The sequence below is a fragment of the Neopsephotus bourkii genome, unplaced genomic scaffold (genome assembly GCF_033783945.1).
Source record: "Neopsephotus bourkii isolate Nb327-2 ecotype Australia unplaced genomic scaffold, CSIRO-AGI_Nbou_v1 NB_1248, whole genome shotgun sequence".
In the NCBI taxonomy this organism is placed as follows: domain Eukaryota; kingdom Metazoa; phylum Chordata; class Aves; order Psittaciformes; family Psittacidae; genus Neopsephotus; species Neopsephotus bourkii.
This window is the reverse complement of record NW_026901733.1, coordinates 4,024,479-4,051,207: the sequence shown is the minus strand read 5'-3', so window position 1 is coordinate 4,051,207 and position 26,729 is coordinate 4,024,479. Positions and strand designations below refer to the sequence as shown.

The following is a 26,729-nucleotide window of genomic DNA, read 5'->3' as shown; positions in this document are numbered from 1 at the left end:
GTTTCAGGAAGCTTTATTTAATACTTTTGAATTTGTTACAGCATCAGTAAATCACATTTTGTATTACCCTGCTTCACACACTCAAACCATTTTCACACTCTTGTTACAGGAACTCTGTACTACTACCACCTTACACAACGAGTAGTTTAGTTTGTAAGCATATATAGTGTTTTTTGATTGTGACTGCGATGGGCCTGAAGTCAGGGTTACTGTATCATACAACCACACCACAGGCAAGGAAAACAGATCTTCTAAAACACTGTCATGCTGATAAACCATATGGCTGCTCCAAAGGCTTGTTCCCTCTACTATCTTGACCCAAAAGAGCCAGATGCATCCCCATGCTATCACACTCTGTTGTTCATCTCAAAATAGGCACTAATTTTAGGCTTGTAGCCACTCTAGTGGTAATTAAGAAATCTGTTTGTTTATTATGAGTGGGACAAATTCACTTCATATAGATTAACACAACTTTGTGCAAATGTCTTACTGCATAATGAGAAAAATAATTCTATATGGGATTCTTATGCCCAACATTATTATTTTTTAAATTACTTTCTTATCCTAGATACTTTGTATGTCTACCTTGTGCAATTAATTTTCCTGTTGCCTTATTTGTTAAATCCACGGTGGCAAATGCAAGATTTCTTCCTTGCTTCAAAATCTGAGCTGTAATCAGTATCTCTTCTCCCATCTTAGCAGCAGAAGTATATCTTCAAGGAAGAGCAAAAGGAACAGGTAAGAGGCTTTACAGAGCACAAATCCAAGATTATTCCTGTGGTTTTAGATTATCAGGAAGGGAATTAACAAAAGTGAGTAATAATGACATATCATAACCGCCTGCTTGCAAATCACCACTTCTTAAAGTCCCTGAGTTCCTCTAAGTGCTGCAGTGGTAATTCAGTATAAGGATTCTCTGAGAAAATAGAGGACTGAAAGAAACCCATTGGCTTGATTCTGAGGAAGAGTCCATTTTGGAGCAGAAACAAACAGGTACCAAAGACCTCAGTTGGAAGGTCAGCTCCGAGTCCTATTGCAGCCGCTACTAGCTCCCTATAGCCTTTCTAAACTAGTCTGGCTGGTTCAGCTGCAAAATGTCTCTATTACAAAGACTCCAGAAGGTCATTTCTGTTATGGAACCCAAACATAGGTTAATTGCTTCCCACACCATGATGAGAGAAAGGTAATGGAAATCTGGGAGGCCTTCAAAACTTCCCGGGTTTGATGCTGTTTCCACTCATTAGGTAACTCTTTGTTTTTATTTTCATGAGTAGAAGTGTGTGCTTTTAAAACAACCTCTCCAGGGAATAGGAAGAAATTCCCCTACAAATAGCCTGGAAAGAATTAGGATGAATATGATCCAACCATGATCTGAGGTAAGGGAACAATATCCAAATGTTAGAATTACAGAGGAAGATGTATAATTGCTGGATATAAATCTTATTGAGATTACTTTCATCAACCAGTCCATTTTTATCTATGACACCATACCAAAAGTATTGCCAGTCACGCCTAATACTGGTGTAGCACAAGCCCCACTAGTTGACAGAGGGTATGGTTTCAGTCTTGTTTCATTCTTAGAAGCTGCTGCTGATCCTCTTGTGATTTAAAAAATGCAACAAAAATACCCAAAACAAACAAAAAGCTTCTGTGTCTCTGTTCTTTCCTTTACTGACATATCTCCCTTGTGTCAATGTTTTAAAAAACTCCTTCCCCAAAAGGAAGAGGTTGCATTATAGCAATATTCAATATGCAATATCTCACTTGTTCAAGTAAAGACTTCTGAAATCACAGAAAACACCTTTTTTTGTTTTTTTTTTAAGTGAGTACTACAGCACAGAAATGATGTACAATGGACTCAGTACTGTGTTAGGGGATGAAAAGTTAGTATGTTCTGGTAAATATCGTGGCTGATACCTACGTGATGTTCATGTCCACACTGACCCCGGGCACTGCTCTTTCTGTGTACAGCAACGCTGCTGTTGACACCACATCCACAAGCGTGGCTGTCAAACCTCCATGTAATGTGCCACCTCTGTTTGTGTGCTCCTCCTCTACTTTCATTTCACAAACAATTTTTCCAGGAGTTGCAGAAAGAAGTTTCATCTGTATAACCAAAACAAGAATAAAGCAAGCTTACTCACAATAGTACCAACAGCCAATACTGCCCTGAATCAAACGGAAAGTAAATCTTGTTTAACTCTGGACTCATGAGACAGAAGATAGAAAATATAGTAATTAAACTGTCATATTAGGTATTTCCATAAATTTTGAGCACAAGATTGTTGCCTTAGAAAACAAACGTCTTTCTAGTGCAGATAAACATTTAAACTGACAGCTTAACAAAGCTTCAATACTTGCTATGCTCTCAGGAATTGCTTAGGAGACAACATTATTCTTCAGTTTTCCTTTTGCTTTAATCTGTGACTGAAAAGCCAGATTAGAGGGAACACAAAACTGCTCTATCTGTGTGTACCACACTTGTGAAGGCATATTTGTTAGCTCACTAAATGGAAACGAGACTGACAGTAATTCATTAATAATCATTCTACCAGAGCAACCTCTGACAGTAATTCATTAATAATCATTCTACCAGAGCAACCTCAGTAAAAATCAGTATTTGGACAGGCGCACTAGAAATGCTAATCAGACTGGTCTCCCTGAACTGAAATTCATATTTCTTGGCAGAAGTATCCAAGGTTATATCACACTGTATCACAGCACTATGATTTGTGTATAAACTTTTATTCCAGCCCATAGGTATTAAATAGAAAATTACAGTACATCTATGGCACCATGCTTCCCCCTGTAACCAACACAAGCAGCTGGATTTTTGAGACCACAAAGTTACTGTGATTCAGTTAGTAGCATTATAGTCAAAATCCAAAATATGTTCAAAATCTGAAAGCAGATGCAAAACTGAGATAAATTCAGCATATACATTTACATCTACAACTAAGACTTTGAAGTACCTTTAGACTGTCACCAGTGAAATATGGGCATATTTATTATAATTCCTACTGATTTTTTACATTTCTTTTAAAAGTTATGTTTCCATACTGTGTCAGCTGAGTTGACTCAAATCTTTTTAATCTTACATGGAATTAAGAGTTAAATGTTTCTCATTTTGCTATTCCTTATTTATGACACAGTGTAAGTGCTCAGTTTCAGTCAATGTCTCTTTCTGAAAGGCCAAAATTTATCCAAATTTTGCAGAGAAATTATACTAAGATAAATGATGATGTAGTACACAGTCTATGAATGTAAAAAGCTGGAATTAAGCAGAGGGGAAGGAAATCACTGAGGCAGTGTCCTAATACAGAAACAGCACCTTGATCAACAGAAATCCTAAATCCTAAACCAGGCGTCCTGTGCTGCACCGACTGAAGGTCTAAGTTTCTGACAGATCTAATGAGGACTTCACTGATGCCTGTCTGGGAGCAGATGGCTTCCAGTAGCATCAGGGAGTGCTGAAATCCATCGGCAAGGCAAGGAAAACATCTGGCTTCATTTGTCATTGCTCTGATCTGGCACTAGCTGCCTGCTCTCCTTGACAAAAATAGTTCTATGTACGAATGCTTCCAGGACTTACACAGCTAGAACTGCTGGTCTCTACTTCTCACAGCCCTCCTGTGCTTGTCTTCCCACGCCTCTGTCTCCATGAACAGTATGCTGCTTCACCTCCCAGCTACTACTGCAATGCACTACTTCCTTGGAGAAAGGGCTTTAAAACCCACACTCGTTAAGCCATCCATGTCATGTGGATGTCACATTGGAATGAAACCAGAAACTAAGTCTGTTGCTGGAGCTGGAAAGTTTCAGACTGGAATCTGTCTTATCCAGAACAGGAAAAATCTTGAGTCATTTAATTACAGAAAGAAAAGTTTCAGGTATCTCCGGGAAAAAAACCCAGCAAATAGTTTAAATTCAAACAAAATTGCATTTCTATTGTTGTTATGATTTTCGTTCATAGCATCATAATTCTAGGAGATTGAAGAAAAGGTCTAAAAGTATTTCAGAGCAAGCCTGTTTTACGAAGCCAGTCTCCTAAGGCTCACTTCCAGACAGATGCCATTATGAGCTGAAATACTGCATTTATTAGGGACTGTAATGACAGGACAAGGGGTAACGGGTTAAAACTTAAACAGGGGAAATTTAGATTGGATATAAGGAAGAAGTTCTTTACTGTAAGGGTGGTGAGGCACTGGAATAGGTTGCCCAGGGAAGTTGTGAATGCTCCATCGCTGGGGGTGTTCAAGGCCAGGTTGGACAGAGCCTTGGGTGAATATGGTTTAGTGTGAGGTGTCCCTGCCCATGGTAGGGGGTTGGAACTAGATGATCTTAAGGTCCTTTCCAACCCTAACTATTCTATGGTTCTATGATTTGCTCTCCACTTAGTAGACTGGTAAAGTTTTAAGGTAAAGGAGAGTAAATTATCACAGTGAAGGGGTGACTAAGAACTATTTTGACTTTATAAATAAATGAGTTTCTTAAGCTTTATATATAAATGAGTTTCTTAAGCTTTGTATACAAGACCAAAACATCTTGGGGAAACAAGATGAGTTGCTCTGCAAACAGTTACTTTCTATTAAATATATTGGATCATGAAGCTCTCAATGAAAGCAATGCTTCAGTATTGCAAAACGTGTACATTTTGACCTGGTTGGTTTTCTTAGATATATTTATAGCATCCCTTTATGTCACAGTCACACAAATAAATACAAAATTAAATGGAGAATTCTAGTGTTGCAAAATTTAATGAAACTGCTTCACAGGACCACCCTACACAGAAGCTACACTACAGATTTTAGGACAACACAGCAAAGTCATTTCAATGTTTTTGATCATAATGTAGCATTACAATAAAGCCATACCAGTCAAATACATTTCTTCATACTGGGCCTTTTGTGGAACTGCACAGAGCAGTGAGTTGCTTGTGCTTTCAGTGTGACTTCAAGGTAAACTGTGAGATGTTGTAACGAGCTATGTTTAATATTTAAACACAGTAATAATTTATTTCATACTTTCATGGTCCTGGAAGTTAGCTTAGTCACACGCACTATGAAGGGAAGAATACTAGTTACTAAATAAGTCACAGCAGGTTATTCAGTAGAATCCTTAGAGAGGTTCTGCAAGGTAGCTCTTGTATTTTAAAAGTTAGTGAATAACAATTGTGCTTTCATATGTTACCACCACAACCCGTTTAGAGATCTTGAATCCAGGCCTACACCACTGCGCTGCTGAAGTGCCCGCAGCCATGACACCAGGTCACGGTTCAGCTAACACACCACAGCCCTTGGCCTCCTCCAGCTCCAGCGGCCTGGCCTGTGTGGCTCAAGGGCACCGTCTGTCATGCTGCTGCCTGCCTGAGGCAGAGCCTGAGGAGCTACTGCCCTGCCACGATAGAGCAGCTTAGCCAGACCCTGGAGTGAAAACATGTGAGAGCAACAGCTCTGCATACACCCAGGCCAGTGCAGGAGGGCAGGAGGTGATGCAGGTGCCAGAGCAGAGGTTCCCCTGCAGCCCGTGGTGCAGACCATGGTGAAGCAGCTGTGCCCCTGCAGCCCATGGAGGTCCATGGTGGAGCAGATCTACACCTGCAGCCCATGGAGGTCCACGGTGGAGCAGATCTACAACTGCAGCCCATGGAGGACCCCACACTGGAGAAGGTGATGCCTGAAAGAGGCTGTGACCCTGCGGGAAGCCCATGCTGGTGGAGGGTCCTAGCAGGGCCTTTAGCCATGCAGGGGACTGACGCTGGAGCAGTCTGTTCCTGAAGGGCTGCCCCCATGGAGGGGACCCATGCTGGAGCAGTCTGTTCCTGAAGGATGCACCCATGGAAAGGACCCACACTGGAGCAGTGTGTGAAGAACTGCTGCCTGGGGTAAGGACTCGCTTTAGAGAAGTTCATGGAGGACTTTCTCCCGTGGGACGGATCCCACACTGGAGCAAGGTAAGAATGTGAAGAGGAAGGCGCAGCAGAGACAACGTGTGATGAACTGCCCACAACCCCCATTCCCTGTTCCCCTGTGCTGCTGGCAGGCAGGAGATAGAGAATTTGGGAGTGAGGTGGAGCCCAGGAAGAAGGAAGGGGTTAGGCGAAGGTGTTTTTTTTTAAGATTTGGTTTTATTTCTCATTATCCCACCCTGATGTTATTGATAATAAACTCCCCCCCCAGTCGAGCTTGCTTTGCCCATGACGGTAACTGGTGAGTGATCTCTCTCTGACCTTTACTCACGAGCCTTTTGCCGTATATTCTCTCCCCTGTCCAGCTGAGTGGCTCTGGAGAGCACCTGCATCCAGCCAAGGGCAACCCACCACAACACCTCATCCCAGCTTAGACTTTTATTCTAGGAGGGGAAAAAGGGGCTTTTAAACGATCAGCCCCGCTGCGGCCAACCGCCGTCTTTCCGGTCAGAGGCTGCCGTTACCTGCCTGCCGCCGGCGGGACGCCCTCCCGTATGTCCCGCTCTGAGGCCGCCCGTACCTTGTTGAGCACCCGGTCGAAGCCCTGCGACTCTGTCATGTACTTCATGGCCTGTTTCAGGCTCTCCACCGTGAACCCCATGCTGCCAGCTCCGCTGCTGCCCCTGCTCCGGAACAGCAACCCCGGCGGGCGGAGCTTTCCCCCTAGTTTCCGCCCGCAGCGTCCCGCCGCCGGGCAACCATGGAGGCGGCGGCGGCGGCGGAGAGGCGGCAGCCGGAGGAGGAGGCGGTGGCGACGCGGTGCCCGCAGGCGGGGGAGCAGCTGCCGGTGGTGGCGACGGAGGAGCAGAAGCAGAAGGAAGAGAAGGAGAAAGAGGAGGAGGAAGAGTCCCCACTTGCTAAGCGGAGGAGGGTGCTGTGCTCCGAGTTTACCGCCATCACCAGCAGCGACGCGGCGGTGGCGCGCAGCTTCTTGGCCAGCAACGACTGGCACATAGAGGTACGCCTGGCCCGGGGGCCACGGTGGGCTGCCCCGACAGCGGCCCCTTCCTTCCCTGTCATCTGCTTTTGTGTTTCAGAGGGCGCTGAACGCCTACTTCGAGCCGCCGATGGAGAAGGAGGATGAGGCGGCGGGCGGGGTGCCGACGGCCTGCGCGGGGCCCGGGCGCTGGTAGGTGGTCGTGGAGCCGGGAACAGCAGGAGGGCTTGGCAGGCGGGCTGAGGGGAGCGGTGCGTCTCCATCCGCCTGTACCTCTGGGTGCAGGCAAGGGTGCCCGACACCCGAGAGACCTGTCGCCGGGTCATAGTGTACCCTTGAGGAGCCCCACTCCTCTCCCCATTTGATCTTGCACCTCTGCTGACATGCTGTGAGGCAGGTGGTTTGTGGTCTTCACACTGACGTTTCTGCAAGAGTTCTCATTGCTCCCCATCACTATCCCCTTCGAGGGGAATAGCTTCTCTTGGGAGGCTGTCAGACTTGTGAGATGCACTTTGCTTCACTGGATGCTTCAGCCACCTTCCTCTGGGATTGAGTCTTGGAGAAGGGATGAGCTCATTTGCCTTGTCTTGTGCAGTAATGCATATGCAGATTTTACTGCACACACATTTGTATATATGTAAACTGTGCATCTATGTCATATACTTCATGTGGTTGACAGGACAACAGGTAATAGCCTGAAGCTGTGAGAGGGGAGGTTTAGATTGGATATAAGGAAAAACTTCTTCACCAAAAAGATGGTCAGGCACTGGAACAGGTTTAGAATCATAGAATAATTAGGGTTGGAAAGGACCTTAAGACCATCTAGTTCTAAACCCCTGCCATGGGCAGGGACATCTGCTAGACCATATCACCCAAGACTCTGTCCAGCCTGGCCTTGAACACTGCCAGGGACGGAGCATTCACAGCTTCCCAGGGAAGTGTACAGAAATACTGTAGATGCCCTCAGTGACATGGTTTAAGGGTGGACTTGTCAGTCCTGAGGTAAAGGTTGGGCTTGATGATCTTAAAGGTCTTTTCCAACCTAGCCGATTCCATGATTCTATGTGCATTTATATTTCTATAAATCAAACTGACGTACATGCACACATTGTTAAATGTACCTGTGGAAGCTAGAATCTAAGATCTGTGCCTTGTACACACAGATTATCTGACAGCATACCCATAGGGCATACCAAGGGTACTGAACTGCATGTAGAATTGCACTTTTACAGATTCCTGCCATAGACAGTCCTGAGGGAAGTTTTTTTACTGTGGTTTTATATGTTAGACTTGTATGTTATATATGGAATTATGGAATGGGTTGGAAGGGACCTTAAAGATCATCTAGTTCCAACCCCTCTGCCATGGGCAGGGATACCTTCCAACTAGACCCATCCAATCTGACCTTGAATACTGCCAGGGATAGGGCACCCACAGCTTCTCTGGGTAACCTGTGCCAGTGTCTCACTACCCTCAAAGCAATGATTTTCTTCCTAAAATCTAAATCTCCCCTCTGTCAGTTTAAAGCCAATCCCCCTCATCCTATCCCTGCATGCCTTTATAAAAAGTCTCTCTCCAGGTTTCTTGTAGGCCTCTTCTAGGTATTGGAGGACTGTTATAATATCTCTCCTGAGCCCTCTCTTCTCCAGGCTGAAAAAGCCCAACTCTCAACCTGTCTTCAAAGCAGAGGTGTTGCAGCCCTCTGGTCATCTTTGTGGCCTGACCAGTTCCATGTCCTTTTGATGCTGGAAGCCCCAAAGCTGGACGCAGAACTGCATGGGAGCAGAGTAGTGGGTCAGGATCACCTCCTTTGACCAGCTGGCCATGTTCCTTTTAATGCAGTCCAGCATACAGTTGGCTTTCTGGGGTGCAAGCGCACACTGCCAGCTCTTGATGAGCTTCTCCTCAACCAACACCCCAAGTCCTTCTTATCAGGGCTGCTCTCAATCCAGGTCTCATCCAGCCTGTTGTGCTTTGGATTGCCCTGGCCCAAACGTAGGACCTTGCACTATAGAGATCATAAGACCTCTTATGATCTTTATAGTTATAAACTGTATTTGGTAACAGCATATTGACAAAGAGGCACAAAAGCACAAAATGGAATCAGTTCTAAGAAATGTTAAGTTTGATGGCTTTGTAATGGAAAATAACTGCGGTGCTCGAAGGTAGTTGACATAGTTTCAGGCCCTTTGGACCTTAGTACAAAAGGTGTAAGAAAAGCAGAACAGAAAAACAGGACCTGGGGATGGGGAGTATCTGGGACTATCAGATGTCCAGGATGGGCACAATTAAACTAACTGGTAAGTAGAAGGACAGGATGATCGCTATGTTTGTGGTGTTAATAAACCCATTAACCTGGTGTAAACATCTACTGGGGAGTATTCTGGACTAGCTGATGTCCAGGATGGGAGCAGTTAAACTAACTGATAAGGACAGGGTGATTGCTATGTCTGTAATGTTAATTAAGCTGGTTATGAAGATTGTTGGGAAAAGTAAACGACCCTTAAAGACCATTATCACATTTTTGTATGCATGCTGGAAACTTTCTGGAAAATGATGTAATATGACCAGTGACCATATAAGGATGGCCTGTATAGCAATACAGGGACACACGTTAGGAGGAGCTATCCCCCGTGTCTCCCGGTGCGCCGCAATAAAGAATACCTGCTTGTCAACTTGAAACTGTGGCGAGTTTGTTCCTTTTATATTTCATCTCAGGCCTTCAGGTTACAGTATAAATATAGAAAGTCATAATGGAGATACTGGAGGCATATACTGCATTATTTACCTACTTAAATAGCCCTTAGCTTCCTCTTTTTCCTCTGCTTTCCTTTTTCTGTTCAGTTTAGATTACATGTGCATGGTAGTGGACTCTTGGGTTGTTTATGCAGCACTAAGTACAAAACCAGTACTAAGATCTAGGGAATAGATTTGGTTTGGTTCCAGGCCTTATTTTCATGTGTGCATACAAATTCTATGTTTAAAAGAAAATTCTGGTATCCTTACTTTGCCAAAATACAGTTTATCTAGTCTTAGCTATACTGTTTAATGTATTTTGTTACAGACTTTACCTTTACTCAAGGAATTTACTTTGGATCACTGTTGTGATTTAATCCCAGTGGGCAACTGAGACCCACACACTTAACTCACTTCTCCTTGGTGGGATGGGGGAGAGAATGAGAAGGGTAAAGTGAGAAAACTCATGGGTTGAGGTAAAGACAGTTTAATAGTTAAAAAAAAAGCTGTGAGTGCAAGCAAAAGAAAACAAGTAATTCAGTGCTTTCCATGGGCAGGCAGCTGTTCAGCCATCCCCAGGAGAGCTGGGATCCATCATGTAATGATTACTTGGGATGACAAATACCATAACCCTGAATGTTCCCCCTTCCTCTTCCTTTCCCCCTGCTTTTATTGCTGAGCGCAATATTGTATGATGTGGGATATCCCTTTGGTCAGTTGAGGTCAGCTGTCCTGGCTGTGTTCCCTCCCAGCCTCTTGTGCACCTCCAGCCTGCCTATTGGAGGGTCAACAGGAGAAGCAGGGAAGGCCTTGATGCTGTGTAAACACTGTTCACAACAGCTAACACATCCCTGTGATATCAACACTGTTTTGGTCACAGGGTAGACAGGGTCTATGTTTTTGAGGTGCGTTTTGATGTGAATATTCCCAAAGAAAAGGGCTATCAATTTGTTACGTAATGAGTTAACACATTTATCTCCCCAGGGGTTTGGCAATTGAACACACTTGGCTGTACTACAAAGATGAGCACATAAAAGCAAGTCCTGGCTGCAGTCCTTCGTTTCTAGTATGCTGGAAAGTGTTTCAAAAACTAATACACCCAGCCTGTCTCTAGCACGGGGAAAGAGTTGAATTATTCAAGTGCTTTGGATTACATTGGTGGCTGTCTGACTAACTTAAATCAGAACGGTAAATGTTATTTTGTGTGTATAAGGAGGAGGAAAATCCACTTCTCCTGTGTACTAAGGCTATGGATGACTGAGGTCTGTATGTTACTGTGCTTTTAAATAATGTTGAGATCAATACATGTTAACTTACTTGTTGGAAAATTTTAATGGCCACATATGGGTGGGATATTTAGATGGGTCTAAAACATTTTGTTTTAGAAGATAAGGGAGGTAATTGCAGGAAGAGTAGTATAATGCATGTTGTAAAACAAGTAAACTCTCTCTTTAGTATTGACCTCACAGCAGATGCAACTACTAGTGATAACAGTGTCAATAGTGCAGACGCAAGGAAACAAGAAGATGACAGCAGCTTCTCAGTGATAACCTGGAACATTGATGGGTTGGATCCAGGAAATCTAAAAGAACGAGCTAGAGGAATTTGTTCTTACCTGGCATTGTAAGTACAGCTTCATCTCTGTATTGTCATGTACCTAGCTTTAAAAGAAAAAGCAGGCTTCTTGGTTTAGATATTTACAAATCTTCGTGCCCAGATTATCTTAACATTAGATAAAACAATACAATCGCTTTATAAATCCTAAACAGCTGAAGAAACAGTGACATACTGGTTGGAAGAGGTATGAGCCCATGCAGCATCCCAAAGGTTATATATTTTGTGGTGCCTATTTTTAAAAGCCTTTTTTATAATGAGTATTGTGCAAATTGTAGTCATGTATCAAGAGCATATTTCATACTTCCATCCTGTATATGAGAAGTGTAAAACTGCAAGACACTTGTCTCATTCCAGTAGTATGAATAACTTCACTCTCGAGCAAACTGAAAAAAATGAGACTTTTTAAGTAAAATTTGAAAAGTGGGTTTCTTGCTGTAACTGTTACTTGTCTGTTAAAAAAGAAAATGTGCAAGGTAAGATAAAAGCAGTAGAATTTGTGATTATGTATTATAGTTCCACCAGTGGAAACCTTTCATGAATATATTTATGAGCAACTTAATGATTACATAAATTGATTTATCTTAACACAGTAACTTTATCAGTGTAAATTAATAAAGTAATTGTTAATAGAATTAAGTAATAATTTAAGTTCCTCTTAAACCAGCAGAAACCCCTTAACTAAATAAATTCCCACTTGACTTTTTAACCTGGGGTGACATATTTTTGTTTTGTAAGTAAGGTGATAGGGTTGTCCTTTACCTGCTTACAGTAGGGCTGTTAGCAGTATAGCAAATATAGGGACAGCTGTAAAGTTATATCTAAATCAGTACTTTCAGGACTGCTGCCTCACACAAACTGTTACTGACTGGAAAGCTCTTAAGAAATAAAAGAGCTCGTCATTGATGAGACTGGAGAAAATGCATGGAAGGTTACCTGAGAGGATCTGTTGTAAGGGACTGAGGTGACAGCTGGAATCTCCTGGAGAACTTAGATGTTGTAGAATATGTTCCAAAGCTACTTTGCAGCTCCTGAAGTTGAATTCCTTGTGTATGCAGCGTACGAAACCTGTGCAAATGTTTGCAAGATCAGGGTGAAAGGAAGTAGTGCATTCTTTTACAACATCAGTACATGTCAGCTTTTAGCAGTTGTGATATGTTTACATGCTACTAAATAAGATGGAGATTTTTCTTTTTTAAAAAAACAGATTATTAAAGTATCTAAAGCGGAGGACAAAGTGTGCCGGAACCCCCGACCCTGTTCCATTTGGCCTCAGAGTGTAACAGTACTACATTTCAGTAGTTAATTTAAAATCTCATCTTGCCGATTTCAGATACAGTCCAGATGTTGTGTTTTTACAAGAGGTTGTCCCACAGTATCTCTGTCTTCTACAGATGAAAGCAGGCAGTTACATTATGATTCCAGGTAAGAAATAACCCTCACTTTCAGATAGAAACCAAAGAAGTAAGTTCAGTTTTATTGTCTCCTTTGCTAAAATCTCTGACCATTTGCAGGAATGAAAGGAATAAAGTCAAGAAAGAAGCTCTTAAATTACTTTCTGTGTTTTACTGTCAGGATATAATGCAAGTTATGCATGTGAAAATCTTGCTTGCCTGTTGGTTTGGAATCAAAGTGGTTTGGGTTGAAAGGGACCTTAAAGATCACCCAATTCCAACCCCCCTGTAATGGGCAGGGACACCTTCCACTAGTGTTTTGACGAGGTTGCTCAAAGGCCTTTGCAACCTGGCCTTGAGCACTGCTATGGATGGGGCAGCCACAGCTCTAGGCAGCCACAGCTCTAGGCAACCTGTGCCAGTGCCTCACCACCCTCATAGTAAAAATTTTTTTACTAATGTCTAATCTAAATCTCCCCTCTATAAGTTTAAAGCCATTTCCACTTCTCCTGTCACCTTTGTAAAAATCTCTCTCCAGATTTCTTTTTATTTTTTCTGCATTTTGAGAAACTGATGGCAAGGGTAACAAAAAAAAAAAAAAAGAAAAAAATTCCATAGATAAGTAATATGTTAAATATTTGCATTTACAAAGTTTAAAAAAGTCACACCCCTATTGTGAAACTTCTAACTAATGACTTTGTGCATATTAAAATTAATGGGATTCTCCTGGATCATGGCAAAAATGTCTCTTTCAGAACCTTTTTTATGGCACAGCAGAAGATACCCTTGACCATGTCTTTCCTTGTTCCTCTTTAGGTAACACAGATGGCTATTTCACTGTCATAATGTTGAAGAAATCAAGAGTGAAGCTACTGAAACATGACATAATACCTTTTCCAACAACCTCTATGATGAGGAACCTTTTGGTTGTGCATGTGAGTGAGACAGTATGTACTTAACAGCTACATTTCTGCTTTCAAAAGAGAAAAAATATCTCGGGAAAGACTGGACTGGCTTTACTCTGTGACAGTCTCAAACAGTTCAAAACTCAAACGTTCAAATTCGGCTTCATTTGGTACTAGCAAACTTAAATCTTTTATATAAGTTACTGGTCATACTTTGTTTTCAAGTCTCATAATGTCTGAAAAAAAGGCAAAAAGTCTTTTATCCTACTGTAAGCCACTTTTCTTCAATGTAAAATTAGTATTGACCAGAGCTCTGTCAGTAATATACTTCAATATTAGACTTTTAACTTTTTATCGTAGTGTGGATAGTAACATTGCCTCTTCATTTCACACACAGGTGAGCATATCTGGTAATGAACTTTGCCTTATGACTTCTCATCTGGAAAGCACTAAAGATCACTCCAACGAGCGTATGAAGCAACTACAAATAGTGTTTAAAGAAATGCAGAAGGAGTCTGAGTCCACCACTGTTATATTTGGAGGGGATACAAACCTTAGAGACAGTGAGGTAAATAGAAATAAGCAACCTTGTTATTTTGGGAAGGTATTCTGACAAAATCTTCTCAAGCTTTTCTGTTGTTTTCATGAGAAATGACCTCCTTAGACACACTAGAGATTAAGAGACATTTATTCTTAAAAAGTGGAAGTGTGAGTAAGTAGAAGCTGCGGCATTGCTATGCTGAGGCATTATTATAGTTGAGGTGATACATATGAGGAGCCCTCCACCGCCCCAATAACAAAATGCTTTATTAGCAATATTTATATCTGAGAAGATGCAGGGTTAGTTGCTGAAGTTTCGACTTCAAAAGCATCTTCTCATTTTGAGAACCTGATCATTACTTGCTCAACTCTCCAGTTCTCAGAGGGGTAATGCTCTGGAGAAATAGATCTCTGGAGTTCAGAATTAATCCCTCATCATCGAGACATTTAAAATTAGAAATAATTTTTGGCTGCTGATATTAAAAGTAAAATTTAAGCATTATTAATAAAAGGTCAGTGTTTCATCTTTCCTTGCCATAAAATTCCCTTGCAGTAAACTGGAATGACATTGATTCAGAGAACTTGGTGTTGAGCCCCATATCTCGAAATTTCAGAGGTATTTTTTAATGCATATTTTGTAACACGTTTTGGATTTAGAAAGTACTACAGAAATTGGTCATGCTTTAGAGTATCCTGAGAAATACCACTATTTAGAAACGTCCCCACTCCTTTTGTTTTCCACAACTTATGTTTTGCAGAAAAAGTGATGTTGTGACAACTCAGATCTGGTTTTGAAGGGAAAATTTGTGAACTCAGGGTTTTGTGTATCCCCCCCCCCCCCCCCGCTTTCTACTTTCAGGTTGCTAAACTAGGAAGCTTACCTAACAACATTATGGATATGTGGGAGTTTTTGGGTAAACCACAACACTGCCGCTATACTTGGGACACCAACTCCAATACCAACCTGCATGCAGCGTACAAGTGCAAGATGAGATTTGACCGCATCTACTTTCGGCCTGCAGGGGGAGGGGGTCATATTATTCCACGAAGTATGGACTTAATTGGATTGGAAAAACTAGACTGTGGCAGATTTCCTAGTGATCACTGGGGAGTTCTGTGTAATTTTGATGTGATCCTATGAAAGAGGCTGGCATTGTTAGTTTGTTAGGTGATTTGTTCTTGTTTTCACAAAATTTTACCTTCTCAGTTTAAGTAGGGCATATTTAAATTTTCTACCCTAATGCATCCTCTGCTCTTGCTTTTGCTGGAATGGCTTCATTTCAAACCATTTCCTTACTGTATGCATCTGTTCTCAAATCACGTCTTAAAATATTTATTTTTAATAATTATGCAAATACAATAAACCAATTCCAGTTTTAAAATGGGAGGAAAAAGACAATTCATAAACACAGTTGGTGGTCTAAAAGCCCCTTTTATTTGGCATGTATTATAATCTCGTAATAAATGCTGCTTTTCTTATTTTTTTAAGAATACTTTTATTGTGTTTGTGTTGTTTCATTCGTAACCATGTCCACTGTCCTTTGCAACCCTGTCTTATGTAGGGTGTTTTGTATTAGCTTCTGAAGTTTGTGTTGATGTACAACACCCTTTCAGTACCCTGAAAATACGTACCCTTTCAGGCAAGATAGTAAAGTACCTGAGGGAAGAATGACTAGATTTTCACAGAAAAGGGTTTCTTAAGTAAGAATTAAACTAATATGAAACAGTTTTAAGAACAATGTGACTTCTGTTTGACAAGAAAAGGATTATAGGCAAATGCATGGAAATTATTCACTTGGGATAGTATATACCTTACTTTATATTAACTGTTTATTAACTTGGGTATGAGTTGCAGATGAAAAAGCTTTATCTTTCCAGTGAGCTTCTAGAAACAATGCTCTTTCAAGCTGCTGTGCAAAGCTTGAGCAGCTCTAGGTCTCACTGACTTTGCAAAAGATCAAACAGACTTTCTTACTTAAAGAATTGTATAGCCAATTTCATTGAAGCAGTGATTTTATAGATGTGCAAACTAATAAGCTGATTTAAAAGGAAAGGTCTTTCTCATGTGAAGTTTATTGTAGTTACAGTGAGGAAGCACAGACAACTCAAGTCGATGCAAAGTGAACACAGAGACTGATAAGCCTAAATTACTTGTTTGTCTTAAGTCCAGAGTTTACAAACAACTTTTTGTTGCTGAACATCTGTGCTGGGTTGGTTCCGCGGGTAGTCATGCTCCCACCCAGCTGCCTGATTCAAGTATCCCCTTTAATGGTGAGATGGGAAGAGGAAAAGGGAAAAACAGAATCAAGAAAGCTCATGGGTTAAGATACATATGGGGGAGATCACTTACCTATTACCGTCATGGGCAAATCAGACTTGATTTGGGGAAATTAGTTTATGACCAAGTTATTTATCTGTGCGTTTAATTACTGATTTGGGTATTGGGAAGCAAGAAGATGAACATTAACATGCTAGGGGGAAACACCTTTCCTCTCCTCTTTTCCATGCTCAGCATCACCCCATGCTCCTCTCCTCCCCCATGTTACTTCTACAGGTCATGCTCTGTCCCTTCAGCAAAGTAAGGAGCGGCAAGAGGAGGGAAGGACTGGTGCACACAAATGCACCTTGGCTGTGCCCTGCCTCTCCCCTTTCCTTTGCTCTGGGGTGGGCCCTCCACAGGCTCTGCCATCAAGCACCTCCTCTGACCTTGGTGTGCCCTGCTCATCTGCCTGCCCCGCATTTTCTGCTCTGTCTTACATAAGCTTTCTCTGAGGAGGTACCACCTTGACTGTGGGGCTTGGCTGTGTCCTGTGGTGGGTCCATCTGAGCCGGCTGGAACTGTATGTCTGTGTCTGGCCACCCTGCAGCACCCCTTGCAAGTGCCTGCGCACCCGCACCCAATGTAACTTAGAAATAAGAGCAAGCTTCTCACATATAGGCAACAGCGCTGGCACCCCTCCCTGCGGCCCTACCTGCCCAGCAAGGAAAAGTCCATTGATGCCATTATTGCTTTGCCTAATGTTTCTGCCTCCAGCCAGCTAAGTGCTGGGAAAGGAGGAATGTGTCCAGATATTGCTCTGTCTTGCACCCTGCAAAAGTGGCAGGTGGGGCTCGGTGCAATACAGGGCAGCAGAAGATGTATTTGTGGGTCCCTGTCTTTAGAATAGAATAAAATAGAATATTTCCATTGGAAGGGACCTACAACAATCATCCAGTCTGATGGACCAATTCAGGGATGATCAAGTGTTAGGGCACATTATTAAGGGCATTGTTCAAACGCCTTAAATGCTGACAGGCTTGGGGCATCAACCGCCTCTCTAGGAAGCAGGTTCCAATGTTTGACCACCGCCTCAGTAAAGAAATGCTTCCTAAAGTCCAATATAAACCTCCCTCCAACAGGATGCTGAATAGTCAGGATCCTGAACCAGTTCCTTCTCCCAGGAGTGGGGAGGCCTGTGGAAGGTGTGGTTTTCTGTTGATTCAACAGGAGTGCTAGGTGACCTTACTAAACAAGCAAATAAACCTCAGGAGCTTAATTAATCTCCACCGACATCAGCTGCAGAAGTCTCCACTTCTGCTTTTGCTTCTTTAAACACCAAATTCTTTTTGCTAAAGGTGAAAGGGTCTGGCCTGTTTTGGGAATGATGTCCAAATCCTCCTGTCCTGATTACTCTCAACATACCCCCTTATTTTAGAGTAATTCAGCTTCAAAAACAAGGAGAGAGAAGTCGCTGGTACTTTTTTAACTCATGTTGAGCATATGATCTCTTTTTTTATATAAAAATGTGAAAAATATCTACAGCAGCCAGGATTTTCCTTTCAGGTTTAAAATGGGGCTGGTCCAGTCACTGCTTTTGACTTGCTGCATGCTCTCTTCTTCTTCACCAAGAGCCTTTAAAGAAATATGGGGTTTGTTTTAACCACTTACCCCTCCTACCCCACCCTCATAGTTACAGCCAAAGGATTTATGGGGAAGGTGAAGGCAGGGCATAATGGTTTAACTTTCATAAAGGTGTTGGAGAAGGAGAAAGCACAATAAACTCATAATAAACATCCGTTTATGTGGCATTCAGTATTATGTCTGCTTTTGTTTGTATGGCTAAGCCTTCTGGACTATTTTGGCATATAGTAAAAAAAGACTGATTGCTGCTGTTCTAGAATAGGGATTTAGTATGGGGGAGAAAGAACAGAATAAAAAAAAGATTCAGAGCAGTGTGTGACTCAGATTGGTGCCTAAACTCCAGACCCATCTCTGTCATTGACTTACCGATCGGCAGTCTTTCTTAACCTGGGAAATAGATAGTGAGTGGGTACATAATTTTTTCCTTAGGAACAAGCAAAGATGTAGCACTTTGTAAAGGCCAATTAATTTTCTAATTATAAAAGGCCAGAGGAAGACTCTATTCAGTGCAATTAGTGGTTAGTCTCTCTTTCAGAATGTGGAAATCATGAATACAGCCTTTAAAACTCTTCTTGAACTACAGAAAAAGTGATAAGGCTTAAATAAATTTAAGATGTAAATGCTGAATATTTTTCTGACTGTTGGATATGAAGCAATACATCCTTAATTAATTATACTTTAAACCACTTAATAAGATCCAAATTACTGACAAGAGCAGTCAGAGCCCTTAAATTAATTTGCATCTTAATCTAATCAGTGCTGTAAAAGGTAAAAGATCTGATGAACAGAGCAACTGAAACTTAAAGGGATAGAAACAACAATGTTAAACCAATCAAAAGATTTCTTGGCCTAGAAGAACGTGATATTATGGCATCTATACATCCCAAAAGACTTATACAAACATGTGAATGTGAGAAAATGTAATAATTGTCTCCTATTAATAACCAACAGCAACAATGGGCCTTGTGAAAATCAGGCACTATTGGAGGCATTATTTTAGTAATACTTCGACTCAGGTATCAAGAGAAGCAGTTTCTTCTGAGGATGCAGCCAGTCTTAAGTATTTCTACGCCCAAAGAGCTTGAATTTACAGAAAGAGAAGAGATATATGTGCAACAAAATGAATTATAACCATCTAGGGTTGCACATAATAAGGAGATGGATTTAAAAAATAAAATAAAGATAGGAACAGGCAAACCCACAATAGCTGCAGATAGCTATGTTATCATGACAGGAAGTGTATACCTAAAGAATATGGAGGCTATTTGTTGTAGGCAGTAATCTGAAACTATAACTAACAAAAATTCGTTTTAGAATGAGGAAGTGCATAGAAAACTAAAGCTATTAAGATCACACATCCTGTACAGGCTTAGACATTAGTTTGATACAAGAACAGACAAGACACATCCAAAATTACTAAATCAAAATAGAAACATGATAACCTGTATTATGTCAACACCTGCAAAGCCTATTGTTATGTACAAAGTGAAACATTAGAACAGTTACACAAACAAATGGACTGTTTTTATGGACAAGTGGCATGGTTTTCAGTTGCATCAGCTCAGCATGGCTGCAAAACTCCACAAAGGTTGTGTTATCACGTCTGCATATCCTGATGTGTTTTTACCCAGTAGCAGTCAATCTGGTACAAAATCCTGCTGAAGACATAGTGCCTGTGGGTGCTATCTTGAAATACCCAAGGTAAACCCCAAGCAGGGGTTACAATGACTTCACTTAACAACATTAGGGTAGATTTGCCAGGATTTTGTTCACTTAGAGTATAATAAGGACTCATTAATGAAGACTCATAAATAACACCTTTTATTTCTTGGACACAAGGCTTGTTGGGCAACATCAGCTCAGAGAAGAGACTTCTAGCAACTGAGAAGCCGTCACTGCACCATTGCCATTTTGGTAACGGCTGACAAAATAGGAGGCCTAAAGAGGAGCTGCAGCACGCAGAAATGTTGCTAAATTACAACAACTGAAATGAAAATAATACTGTACCTGCAACAACTCACTGTAAAATCACTAGTGCGTTACCGTTATGTATTTATGAATGTATTACAAGAAATCGGCCTACTAACATAAGGAGACAGTCATTGCACTTACATAACTGATACGGTTACTGGTGGGGCACAGAATCCAGTGAAAACCCATTCAGAAATCATTTGCTGAGGGAGAAGCGTTACCTGGACATGGTAGTAGATACTTTGTGCGAGTACAACTGACAATGCTGGACAAGCAAGAAAGGGAACTCACCTCAAAGTGGCTTTCAAAAGTTCTCCCAATTATTGAAGAATTGAAAAAAAGTCTGTCTCAGATGCTGCGGAGGTGAATGCAACCCTCTTCCAGTGTTGGCAAGACACTTCCTTGAACTGAAACAGGTCAAGATTTTTATCCAGTCAAGATGGGCAGTGTGGAGAAAGGATATTTCTGGAAAAGCACAACACAACCTAACAGAAGTTTGGTAACCAATAGAGTGCATCTCCCAGAGCTCTTTGGAACAGATGTCACATGGAAAACTTCAAATCAGTAGGCTGAGCTGTGAACACACTAGGTGAGAAGGGGAAAGGGGTGCGGGGTACCCAGAGGGCTGTGCCAGTCCCCTGCAATGAGAGGAACTTCACTGCAAGCTGCACCGATGTCATGCCTCCAGTCAGGACTTCCCTGCCACCGGCACCAAGTGTGTGGCAGAACGGCCATTTGGAAGTGATGAGGAGTTGGTGGGGAGAGGGGGGCTGCTTCTCAGGTATCCACTGGATGTGTGTCAGTGAGCTAGCTGTCCTGTCTGATGACAGCTTAGCAGGGCTGGTTTCTGACCAGCTGACTGCACATACAGCAGAAAACAGCTGTAGGTAACCAGATTAATATTTACCTACTGACCACGTTTGGAAGCTTTAGTGATCTTTAGATAGCTTACTACAGCACACTCAGCCTATTATTTCATCAATGTTAAGCCTATCAGCTCATCAGTGTTATGAAAAGCAAGAACTGGTCCAGCAAGAAAATACCACTTAAGCCTCAGCCATCTGTGGTAATCCTGTTTTCTTGGTCTGCTTCTCCATTTCACAGTGTCTTTCAGGCAGTGAGTAGGGAATAGCTGCTGCTGCTAGGTTTCTGGAGTGGGAGCTGTTTGCTGACACCTTTGTGTTTGCATGGGACTAGCTGCATCCTGTTTGTTCAGTGGAGAAGGAAGTCTGTTCAAGAAAGTCAAGGGCACTGGACCAGCTATGACCATGCAGAGAACGCAAACAGTGATAGTTGCTGCTTTCATCCTTTCCCCCTGCTTTCACTAAAATGGTGGGAAGTACCTCCCAACAGGACAAGAAGAGGGCTTATCTCCCTAAGCCTGTGCTGTGTCTAGGAGACTTTTGCATACTTGCTCAGGTGGTTCAAAAAGCACTAGCATCAAGTATAGAAGTGAATAATCTTTCCTGCAGAAGATAATAATAATAAAAAAGTGAAGCTATATCTGGTGCTCTTACAGTCAGTAAAATTAGGATAGCCATGCAAAGCATGTTCCCCCACTGGGTCTGTAAATAAGCACTGCGTCGGTGCTTACAGGAAGGCTACAAGGCATGGAAAGATAGCCAGGCTTCCTCTCCCCACACACACTTCCTCTTCAAAGCCAAGCAGTCTTAGTCAGCATCGGAAAAAACTATAACATTCTTACTGATCCTTATGGCTTGTTATTAGAATAATTGGATTTACATCAAATAAGCAGACTTCAGTCTCCATAAGTCTGGCCTAAACATGGAAATCACAGAAACTGAGGAATCAAAACTGATACAAAAACATAGCATGAAAAAAAAATAAATTAAAAAAATGCCAGCAGACAATTCCTTTAGGTTCCTTCATATATATCCACCCAGTATTACAGTTCAGAGGCTGAATTCCTTGTGTTACACAGCAGGTACATTGGTTACTGACTCCTTGTATCAAGGCAGATTTGAGTAGCTAGAGGGAATGTCATGCAACCTATTGCTGAAAGCCTTGGTAAGGGGGGAATAGCAAAGAAAGTAAAAAGAGGAGGTATGAACAGTCGTATGCTGAAGAGATGACATTTTTACATCTTCAGAACACCTTTCCTTTCCAGTCATCCTGTAGCACCTGCAAACTACCATTTTCCTCAGTCAAGCATTGTCAATTTATTAAAGACTAAGCAAACTCAGCAACTGATGGGAGCAGCCATAAAGGCAACCTGGTTGTAAAGGAAGAACTGCAGAACAGGAGATGCCTGCTGAAATACTGACAGGGAAAATGCCTGCCAGCCTGTAAACCAGAAGCATCCTGGAGAAACTCAGCTGGCATCTTTGAAGTGCATCAGAGTGTCAAAAAACTGGAGACATCCTGAGACATCACAAAACTAAGGAGCTATAACAGCAAGTTATCATCTAGAAAAGTGAAAAACAGTCTGGAAAAGGGAGGAAACATCATGAGAAAGTACGAATTGTCAAATGCCATTGTCTGTTCTACATGGAAGAAAAGGATAGTAGTCTGGAAAGATAAAAATTGGTTTGAGAAAATAGAAATAATCAGAATCTATTGGCTGTTCAAGGTGAAAAATAGATATGGGTAGATATTGTGTAGGCTAAGAGAATATAAACATTTTTGAACCATTTTTATTAGTAACTTTGATGAAATGCCATCTGTTCATATTACATGAATTACAATTTTTATTTACCCTCCGCTTGTTCTGCCACCACACTGACATGCTCTGCTCCTAGGTCTGTGCTGACGTCCTTCATTATGCAACTTCCAGACAAAGCTGTTTTGACAAGCAAGACAGACCATGATGGCAGAAATACCCTGTTCCCTCCCTTCACAGTAGTCAGCAGTGTGCACCGTTCTTGGGTGCTTGCTCCTTGTGCCAAGGCCTGCAGGGAGAGTTTAAAAAACAAGACCAAACAAATGCAGTCTGGAGAGTTTGTGCCTGGGATGTATCCTTGTCATAAGTGTACTCAGGTGTGTGGGGGTTCTATACATGGCTTTGGAATTTGTCCTTAACTGAGTTATTTGGCTTTTGGGCTTATCTTCAGAGTGATCGTTCTAGATTGATAACATGGATACATTCAGAGTTCTGTACAGATCAAACACTGTCAAGGTGCCCAAGATGAAATTCTACAATGCTGTGCATCCTTGAAGTGCAACATCTGAGGTGAATTCATTGTTCTTTTAAAATCAGCATTTAGCTGCTGCTCTGTTAGCAGGGTAAGGTTAGGCTGGTCTGCCTCTTGATTGTATTGCATTCTCTAACTCTGCTATACTGTTTTTGAACAGGTCATGTTAGTAAATGCAGTGATTGCAATTATATTCTTATTTTACTTCCACTCCTGCCCCAATAATTCCTAACAATTCTCATTGCCTTTTTGACTAACGATTTTTTTCTAAGACCTAGTCATACTGCTTTCCCTAGTGCTAAATTAGTCCAGCACTGCATAGATACTCATAATTATGCTTCCATGGTGGCACTATTCTGCAACATGCCCTTGTTTTGGTCAGATAAAAGCTTATCTGGTGGGCTGTGAAACAGGAACAAGTCAGGGAGGAAACTTTTTTCCTGAAGCAAACTTTCCATTGCACTTCAGCAGCTTTCCCTTATTTGCTGACTCCTGAGAGATGAAACTAGGAGAGAAATAAATTCTATGTTCCATGCATCTCTCCTGTTCATCTAGCTGCTTCAGTAGTTTCCACAGCTAGAGTATAAATGATCTTGTGCTTTGAGGAAAATCTTACTTTACTGACATCTTTCTTTTGGGGATGCCCATAAGCACAGGGAAAGAGTCAGGTCTGTGAAAACTTGGGAAGCAAGTTTTGGATCAGGGTTGGAGAAATTCCCTCCTGCAAGGAACAGGTTACAGCTTGCTACTGCAAGGCTGTTGCCTTTCTAATGTTTGGAGAGCAGAGGAGCCATTACTCTCATCTTCCCTTCTTTTACAGAAAATTAAGTGCTGAAGTAACAGGGTTCATTCACACTTATGTGTGATGTGTTTCCACAGACCACCTGCTCCACTGATAAGCAGTCTGGGATAGATGGTTAAAATTTGCTCATCTATCTAGAAGTTCCCTCACATCTGAGTTGGTTAGCTAGGCACTAGATATGCTCCATACTGTAGTCTTATCTGCTGTTACAAAACATCCCAGGGAGAACATGGGCACCGAGAGAAGTGCAACGTTTTTGATTTCCTTGCAAGGAGGGGGAGCTTTTCAGAACTGCAAGGCCAGGCTGGCTGGCAAAGAAAATAACTTTCTGTGGTAGACTTCTTTTAGTTCTTTGCATGCTTTCTCCCCTCTTGAGCATGAGGCAGGGGAAAAAAAAGGGACATTTTTTGTTATGCTTATTTGCAGTCTAATTTCCCTGCCCAAAAGATAGTCTGAATGACCTAATTCTCAATATATTGCGGGACCAAGGTGAAGTATGAATCATGGAGGATCCAGTAATTCTGTTTCAATGGGACAGCTTCTCAGGCAGTATGCTTTGATTGAGAATTTTCACATAAGTAAAGTAAGCTGGGTTGCAAACAAAATGCTACTTTCTAAAATGTGCTTTTCACGGTGTATTTTTGGTCTGATAGATTGCTAGCTTTTTTATGTCTACTTAAGGCCTGCTGATCTCCATACACTGTGTTCTCTCAAAGCTCAGTTCTTTGCAGCTCTGAGAATGAAATAGAGCAGTTTCTCCCATTTACTGACTGAAATAAGCTATGATGCATGAACAAGTCTAAACGAAATAATAATATCCTTAGCAGTGAAAACAGGATTGGTAATAACAATAATTGAGCAGATTTATTGCCATCTCCTTGGACTTGCCTGGTGAAACAGCCTGCTATTTTACTTAATCTTGTACCAGAGGAATTACTGGTTGGTAATCCATCATTAAACATCATTTAGAACGATGGATGAAAATGTCATCTTTTCCAACATAATCAATCTATATCTCATTAACATATTATTTATGATTTTTATAATGGCAACTGCAGGGGGTTCCAGGGGGAAATGGAGGCATCAGCTGTTGTTGAAATGAGATGAGATATACTGTATCTTATGAGCTGATAATTGCATATAAAAAATAGCTTCCCATAGTATTGGTGTCCTTTACCATTTTACAAATGAATTGAGTGCCTTGGCTTTCCCTCTTGCTGTGTATGACAGCTCTTCCTTCTATTCATTTTGTTACGAATAATTTAGTGAGAAAAATATTAAGAAGTAAGTAAAAATGAGCATTTTGAAATGATTTCTGAGACATGATGTGGGGAAAGGCCCTTGAATGTAAAGTAATAAGAAAGACTTTACTGTTCTGTTGCTGTTTGCTGAAGACTTTAGGCACTTTTTCCTCCCCTCAGTCCTTATGCTGACAAACTGCTGCATTTCTTCAGCTACAGCATAGTTGCCTTTTAAGGATACTTTCTGCTGTGTGCTGCCACAAAGGTGAATGAGAAGCAAACCTTGATTCATTGAATTAATGCCGCTGATGGTGCAGCAGTAGTCACGGTCACAATGTCAACTGTTGTCTCAGTTAAACTACATTTGAGAATCATTTTATACCTCTGCTCATAAACATCAATGAAGGAAAATGATTGGTAAATGGCAGTCTAGAGTACAAAAGATCAACTTCTATTTCAGATGAAAACGAAGACAAAATGTAGCTTTCATTTGCCTGTTGAATTTCCATTAACTGCACCACTGGCAGAAGGGAATTAGATCAATAGCTGGCTGGCCACAGGAAGCAGCTACTGTCTGTTCAGCAGCCAGTGCAAAAGAAAAACTGTCACAGTATGATCCTTATCAAGTTATCTTCATTGCACCAGACCAATGATAAATGTATATACTGGAGAGCTAGGGGCACTTTCAGTTCCTGGTCCTGTTTGTGCTCTGAGCACAGTGTGGTCACAAATTATTTATTTATAACCAGGAAATGCCTTCAGTGTTAATCTCTCAATCTTTTATAGGTAACCCGTAACTGGGAACTTTCTCTTAAGACTACTTCACTCAGAATTTAGTCAGAAATAGCTGCACCAAAACTTATCTTTCTTCTTGCTGAAGAAGAATCTGCTAGCACTTTTTGTGGTTGTTGTTGAAGCTTGACTGAACGATTTACTCTGTATCCTTCAGAGGGTGTTTCTACATTATTCAAAACATTTCTGAGCTTATTTGATCAAAAGCAACTGCTGGCTGTGAAGGAAAAACAAACCTTCTCTACCAGCTGTTAGCTTTCCAGGCGGCAGCTTGTGTGTATGGCAAACAACACATAAGCCACAGTGATTTCATATTTTACCCCACCCTAGATCTGGAGAGAGAGATACTTTACTTCTTTTCAGTTTTCTGTAATTCGTAGAGCTTCCCCTTTGTGAATGCAAAGTGAAGGTCTGCATACACAAGACAGTTATATTGGCTTGGTTGGTGCATGGTTCTGGGACGAATAGGTTTTCAGAGCACAACACAGATTTTAAAAATGCTACTACTGACAAATTTAAAGTAGGAGGAAAAACCCAACTTTTTCATGCACCAATACCATAAATTACTCTAGCCTAATCCTGAAAGTAACCACATTATTTTTACAGGTATTCATAACCCCATTCATGTAGTTGTGAGCTACTTCAAAACTGGGTTTGTAAAATATGTCTGTTTAGAAATTAACGGCAATGTCATCTTCAGATTAAACAAAGGTACATTTCATGGCAGCTGAAGGAGTCACACATTGGAAGGTGGCAAAGATGTCTAACTATGAACT

General features: G+C 41.5%; 2 protein-coding genes across 3 annotated transcripts; one reads left to right on the top strand and one right to left on the bottom strand.

The window, feature by feature from the left end:
* ACOT13 (acyl-CoA thioesterase 13) lies at positions 1-6,685 on the bottom strand. Of its 2 annotated transcripts, none has more exons than XM_061364739.1 (3): positions 6,489-6,685; positions 1,922-2,106; positions 1-713 (listed from the first exon to the last, which is right to left on the bottom strand). In XM_061364739.1, the coding sequence occupies exons 1-3, from the start codon at positions 6,567-6,569 to the stop codon at positions 560-562; spliced, it is 420 nt and encodes a 139-aa protein (XP_061220723.1). In that variant the 5' UTR covers positions 6,570-6,685; the 3' UTR covers positions 1-559. The 2 variants fall into 2 exon arrangements, with proteins under 2 accessions (XP_061220723.1, XP_061220722.1); XM_061364738.1 differs by having other exon boundaries at positions 6,532-6,662.
* On the top strand, positions 6,669-15,361 carry TDP2 (tyrosyl-DNA phosphodiesterase 2). The gene is made up of 7 exons (XM_061364729.1): positions 6,669-6,926; positions 7,006-7,097; positions 11,097-11,264; positions 12,589-12,680; positions 13,466-13,584; positions 13,952-14,122; positions 14,954-15,361. Exons 1-7 carry the CDS (start codon positions 6,669-6,671, stop codon positions 15,233-15,235), a joined length of 1,182 nt encoding a protein of 393 aa, XP_061220713.1. The 3' UTR covers positions 15,236-15,361.
* The last annotated feature ends 11,368 nt before the right edge of the window (positions 15,362-26,729 follow it).